Source organism: Crassostrea angulata, chromosome 10 (genome assembly GCF_025612915.1).
Source record: "Crassostrea angulata isolate pt1a10 chromosome 10, ASM2561291v2, whole genome shotgun sequence".
NCBI lineage: Eukaryota > Metazoa > Mollusca > Bivalvia > Ostreida > Ostreidae > Magallana > Magallana angulata.
In genome coordinates, this window is record NC_069120.1 from 47,975,322 (window position 1) to 47,982,449 (window position 7,128).

Sequence of the window (7,128 nt, forward strand, 5' to 3'; positions counted from 1 at the left end):
ACGTGATTTTATTTGACCCTTTCAGTGTCGCAGTAAAAATTATGCCTCGTGTTTATAGTCTATTTCATAGAATCTAGGTACTTGTAGTCAAATATAAAATCTAGAGGTTTATTGATTTTAAACTTTATTTTCACTTCTGGTTGAAAATACATGATGTGAAAATTTACATTTCTTTTATTGGTTGAAATACTTTTCGGCGCAAGGGAGATAATTTTCTGATGATCTTTTTCACGTACGAGTTAACAAATTTCGTAGATTTTAACTTTTAGAGTTTGTTTCTCTTTAACCAAAACACTTTAAATCAGAAAGTTCATGCAATTCTGAGTAAAACCTTTCAAATTTGGTCTGATTTCATTGAAAAATAAAGTTATGGCTGTTTAATTAACCTGTTTCTGTAAGGTTTTTAAGATATATAATGATTTCATTCAATCCAAAAAACATTTTTTCTTTAAAAATCAGTTACAACAAGAAACCTTTATCCCTATCTGATGTAAAAACATTGAAATATTAGCATTTAGTAACAACATATAAGAGAATTCAACTCATATGTATCACCTATCCCCCTGCAAATGGGAATAAGAAAAAACACATTATTACTCCTTGCAATCAATTTTTTTGTTTCTAAATGGTACTAACAGGTTTTAAAACTCTATTGAAACACAAAAGCAACCTATTTGGAGCACAAAACCTTCACTTTCATATTTTCAAAAGGGACAGGTACCTAGAAAATGGCAATCAGGCATCTTATACCCAAGGAGTAATTTCCCAAATATGCTGAACGGATGATGATAAAACCTAATTTCTCTGTTTATTCTTTGACCAATACCAAAAGATCTAGATTTATTTGTTATAAAGATTGAAATACATGTTTAACATACAAAGAAATACCAAATTTGAACATCATGACCGCACCCCCATAATGGGGTGGGAATACATGCAAATGACAAATGGTTAAAAAATGCACACAAATTAAATTTTTCTTGGTATTTTTTCAATAAAGAAGAAACCAAACATATGTGTTTTGTTTTAAATGGGAGAAATTTTATGTATGCATGAGATTTTATCGAAAGAAATATGAAATAAAGGCTATTTTTGGTTGTCGGTGAAGAAATATTGAGGGGGGGGGTGCTTTTTTGACAATCAGACATTTTAAAATTGTTTATAATGACTTAAAATGCAGATATTAACTATTCAGAATTACATGTAATTACATGTAAATTACATGTAGCACATGTAAAATATATATTTAGCCCTAAAATCAACTTTTTGTCTGTTTTAGCTTGAGAAATAACAATATTTTACAATTTCTTATCAAATCTAAGGGTTTAAAACTTCATAAAACTGCATGGCTGTCAATTAATTTCAAGAAAATTTCATGAAAATGGTACAATATTATTCAGTTAATCCAAATTCAACCCAGCATCTTATTTCAATAGGAATAATATGCCTATAAAGGGTTTTAATATAAGGACAAACCCAAAATACTAGAAAATTGCACTTTTTCTAAGGACCACCCCTGCTACATTTTGACCCCTAAATTATCTCATCACAGGGTTGAGCAATCATAAAAATTCAGCCAGTTTCCCATTTTACACACATTGAACATCTTTTCTGTTCCCATGTTGTTAAACTTAAAGCCTATTAAAAATTCGTGTAAGCCTTCTGTCTTACAGGATCCTATTGAGGGTCAGCTCAAGCTTATGGATGACAAGTCCAGTATTTCTTTCTCTTCGGTTTTATTAAGCGTGATCGTATAGTTACAATTACATCAGCTAATAGCAGCCCAAATCAGGAGTCTGCACAATCTCATTTCATATGGGTATATATAAGGTTTTACTTATGATGGACAGTTTTGACTAGTTCGGCCCATATACGACGATCATGAGTGAACATTTAGTGTTCAAAATTAAGATTAATATTTTATTTCTAAATAAAGTAACAAAACCGTCAAAACTGCCAATCAAAGAGTCTGGATGCAGGATGTGAGTCTCCGAGTCCTGGGTCTCGGAGTCCCCCACCTAGTATGAGGCATCACTTACTCACAATACGTTCATTCATACACGGCATAAAAGGTTACAAAGGTTAATATATAGAATACACAATACATGACTCAATATAGAGTACTAGAGCTATCGTTGCAGACACAGAATCGCCAAATATGTCACATGTTGTTAAACTCTCAATTTGGATATTATTATGCCCGTATTATGCACCTGGTTTCCTAACATCATTAAGGAATACTACGCATTGCTACAAGAGTCACAGAGTTCATTCTGTCAATTATCATTAACACCATTCAGTGCGCAGCATCTAGGTACACATAAATATCACAGTGACCATTATGTAATACTAGCAATTCAAGGTCATAGCATGGCTACCTGTTTACATACGTCCCCCAAACAAAAGAAATATCCCGAAGGGAGATTTCTCATGCCTAGCGCCCGGAATAGGAAAGCGTCCTTGATCTACCCTTGATCAGACGAACTTCTAGTGACATACCAGTCAGAACATCTATGTTAAGAGATAGTAACAAGTGACATGTTTCCACCTCCGGCTTGGAACATCATTCATTTACAAAAACAAATCTATAACCAGGATGTATACATGTTCATAAAATCATATAGCTTGATTATATTGCATTACAATCATGAAAACAATAATGAATAAAGTATGATAATAATGACCAAGATGAAATAACCATAGTTGAATATAATCGAAATTCATCATCAAAGTAATACTAAGTATGGTTAAGCTTGATGTCACATATATATACAAAGTCAGTGCATGCTTATAAGTTCACAAAAATATCTCTTCCTTCCTAGGGGCGAGGTTCGCGTCATAAGTTCGGAGTCCATCGGTTTCTTCCTGAATTTCTCCAGAGTGAATCAACAAATACAAGAAGATAACGCACATTTCTACTTTAACACATTTCACATTTTTTTAATTTTCGCTAAATTTCACCATCCTTTCATAAGGAATACACAACTTCTTCGCGGCTGTAGCTTAATTATTCATCCATCATCGGCACTCGTGGATAGAGGGTCGGCGCGGATGGCGAGGCGACTTCTCGCGGAGCGTCTCCTGCGTTCCTCTGTTGCGTAGACATCGCGGCCTTCTCTTCCAGGTATTTACGTGCCAGCTCTGGGTCCGGTCTATAGTATTTGGTCCATGGAGATTCTTCATTTTTCTCCTCCCTAGGTAATTGTTGTGCTAGTTTGGTCGAAATTGTCCCCGTGTTACTGGTCAATTTGCGAGTTTCGAGTCTTCCGCTCCGTCGGGGTTTCTCTTGGATCCTAGTGTTTTTCGGGATTGGTTCAAGTTCAATAATGCCGCTAGAGGTCCTTTTCTCTGGATTCTCACAACAAAATACAGTGTCTTTGGAAGAACCTTTCTTATCTCCGTCACTACCCCTTTTTTCGACAACCTGTCCAGCAACCACGACAACATATACCACCCCACTTTTTAATATTTTTCCGTTTCTTAATACAAAGTACTATCGTTATTGTTACTGCCAAAGTTAAAACCAGGGGCTTCCCACCAAAGAACATGGGTTGCAAATTAGTTACTGGCAATTTCGCCATAATTGATTAATAGGGACAACTTTATTATCTTTTGTCTTAAGACAATAAACCATGAAAACCCGAGGAACCTTGTCCCATACTCAAAATGTTGATCGCAAAATTTGATTGTTTTTACGAATTATCTTAAATCACTTACAAAAATTAGTCTTACAGTTTCTTTACTTAGTCGCTGTTTCATGTATTTCGAGTATATGTTAAGTCTCTTTAACTCCACATATACATACAAATAACCGAGGTGTTATGTCCGCGTTTGCTAGTCGGCGTATCTCAATACATGTTTTATGTCACAGGGGGTCATCCTGTCATACCTTTTTAAAAGCGTGCAATATATACAAAGCTAAGCTTATTCAAGATTATTTACATCTACATTAAAGCAACTTATTTATTCCAGTACTTTGGTTAATTGCTTCAAAATGGCCAAACAATCTTCAGCATACTTTTGTTTGCTATTTTTCTTACGGGGTTTAGGGATTGGTTTACGCGGTTTAGGGATTGGTTTGAAGCCTAGACCTACTTTAGGGACTATTTCATCTATTTCCATATTTTCATCTAAGGGTACATTAGGGTCATCTAAGGGTATTTCATAGTCTTGACCACCATTTTCATCACATTGTTTTGACTCATGGGTCTCATCCGATTCTGAATCTACGGTCTGATCATTCTCGTGTTTATACTGCTGATCATCCATGATCTTCTTAGCTCTTATACGTCTTTGAAGTTCTGCTAGGGGAATATCCTCTTCGTCTGAAGATCCTTCTCTTTCCCATTGTTTGGACTGTATAGCTCTTTCCAATGGTTCTGGTTGCATGTCTTCATTTTCTGACGACGATTCATCTTCTGGTGGCACCACATAGTTAGTTTTCCTTAGAGTTCTTCCACCTTCTTCAGTAGTTGATGACAGGGGCCAGTGCGAAATGTCTGCCAGTCTTAATTGTCGTGCGTGGCATTTGGTGGTTAATCCAGTCAATTGATCTCTCACCACGAAACTAACTGGTCCTTTCTGCTCTATGATTCGATAATATGGTAGCCACTTTTTATCTAACTTATTTTGTCTTCTGTTGTTCTTAAGGTAGACAGGGTCACCTACCTGAAAATTTTCATCTTTGCTTTTCTTATCGGCCTGAGCTTTCTGTTTCTTCTTGGCTTCCTTCATATTACGATGTACTAGCAGGAAAGCTTTATGTTGTTCTTGAAGGGCGATCTTGTGTTGATCTTCTCCCGCGTATCTCCTTCGAGGTTTCATCAACGTATCAAGAGGTAATACGACATCTCTGTTGTACATAAGGTAATATGGAGAAAACTTTGACGAATCGTTAGGATGGAAACGAATGGCTGCCAACGTCTGATTAAGATGAATATCCCATGTTTGAGCGTTGTCTGTTGTTTTCTTAGCCATCACGTCATGTAGAGTTCTATGAAATCGTTCTACTTTACCATTACCTTGAGGACTGTAATAAGATGTTTTGATATGGTTGATATTCAATTCTTTTAAAGTTTCTTCCACTTTCCTATTCACATTTTCTGTTCCGTTGTTTGTGAGGATTTGAAGAGGACAGCCATATCTTGGATATATTTCTTCTAAGATAAGATGTACTATGTTGTCAGCTGACTTATCAGGAACGGGAAAAGCTTCTGGCCAACCAGAGTAAATGTCAATAAAAGAAACAATGTACTTGTTTCCCGACAAGGATGTTGGATATGGTCCTGAGAGATCAAGTCCTACTTTAGCCATTGGAAAAGGTGGTATATCTGTCTCTTGCAGTGGAGGTTGATTTTTCTTATTGCTCCTCGTTTGGCATACTACACATCCTTCTATATAAGAGTATAACCTTTTGTACAAATTTGGTATGTAGTACTTTTGTCTGATTACGTCATATGTTTTGTCGACTCCCATATGTCCAAGTCCGTCATGATATTGCTGCACTACTAAAAGTTCTAACTCACGTGGTACATACAGGCGAAGTTTTGGGCTTTCTGAGTCTCCATCTGAAAGATAGTACATTAAACCATCAATTTCCAAAAACTTCTTTTCTTCGGTTGCCGTTGCTGTTCCTTTATTTAACCGATTCTTCAGTTTCTTGATCTGCTCATCGTGTTGTTGACTTTCTTTGATGTTGATTTCTTCTGGTAGATCAATAAAGTGTTTGACCAATTCGTCGTGTTGTTTAACTTCACATCTGGCTAATCTCTTAGGCGAAAAGGCATTGGAGTTAAGTACGTTCACTTCAAAGAAATTTTCCTTAACATCTGGTTCATCATGCTCTGATTGTTCTTCATCTTCACACTCGATGTTGACTGTCGGTAATCGGGATAAGAGATCTGCACAGCAGTTAAATCTTCCTTCTATGTACTCTACCTTACAGTTATATCCTGCAATACTTAATGCCCATAGTTGAATTTTCTTATTTTGCATTGGAGATTCTAAGATATACTTGAGCGGCTTATGGTCTGTTCTTATAGTAAACTGAGCACCGTGTAAATAATGGTCTAACTTCTGAAGGGCGTAATGGATTGCAAATGCCTCCTTTTCTATGGTTGACCACTTTTCTTGAGTTTTACTCAGCTTGTGGGATAAGTAATATATTGGCTTATCTTCTCCCTCATCTGTCTTTTGAGTAAGGCACGCTCCAATACAATTGTCGCTGGCATCGGTGTACAGGATGTAAGGCTTATTAGTATCTGGATATGCTAGTAAAGGCACTACCGTTAAACTTTCTTTAATAAAGTCAAACGCTTTTTGGCAACATGGCGTCCATTTGAACCTTGCATATTTTCTGGTTAAGTCAATCAATGGTTCCGCAATCTTAGAGAAGTTCGGTATAAATCTCCTGTAATAACTACACATACCTATAAAGCCACGAACTTCTCGGACTGTAGTGGGCGCTGGTAACTTTCTTATAGCTTCGACTTTCTTTGGATCAGGTGTAACGCCATGTTCATCAATGATGAAACCAAGATATTCTGTCTGTTCCTTGAAGAAACTACATATCTTTAGCTTCATTTTAAGTCCATGCTTCCTTAGGCGGTTGAAAACGTCTTGAATATGACTAAGATGATCTTCCGGTGTCTCTGAGAATATAAGAATGTCATCCAGGTATGCGATAGCAAACTCTTCTTGTCCTTGAAGAACTATGTTCATCAGCTCTTGAAAGACTGCCGGTGCATTACTCAACCCAAATGGCATCCGGTTGAATTGGAATAGTCCTTTGTGACATGCAAAGGCCGTTTTTTCTTTACTTGAATCTTCTAATTTCACTTGCCAATATCCACTCTTTAAGTCTAGTGCAGTGAAATATTTTGCCTTACCTAGTAAACATAGGATGTCATCAATCAACGGTAGCGGGAATGATACTGGTTTCACTATCTTATTCAAGCTTCTAAAGTCAACGCACATCCGGTCTGATCCGTCCTTTTTCTTCACCACTACTAAGGGAAATGACCAAGGCGATTGTGATCTCTCAATAATCTTTGCGTCCATCATTTCTAGTATGGCCTTGTCAATTATCTGTCTTTTATTTAAGGGTACACGGTAGGGTCTGTTCTTTAT

General features: G+C 36.6%; 1 protein-coding gene across 1 annotated transcript; it reads right to left on the reverse strand.

Annotated features, from left to right (window-relative positions):
- Positions 1-3,007: 3,007 nt before the first annotated feature.
- LOC128166016 (uncharacterized) lies at positions 3,008-5,994 on the reverse strand. Its single transcript, XM_052830933.1, has 3 exons — positions 5,800-5,994; positions 5,526-5,567; positions 3,008-3,355 (listed from the first exon to the last, which is right to left on the reverse strand). The coding sequence occupies exons 1-3, from the start codon at positions 5,992-5,994 to the stop codon at positions 3,008-3,010; spliced, it is 585 nt and encodes a 194-aa protein (XP_052686893.1).
- Between the last annotated feature and the right edge of the window lie 1,134 nt (positions 5,995-7,128).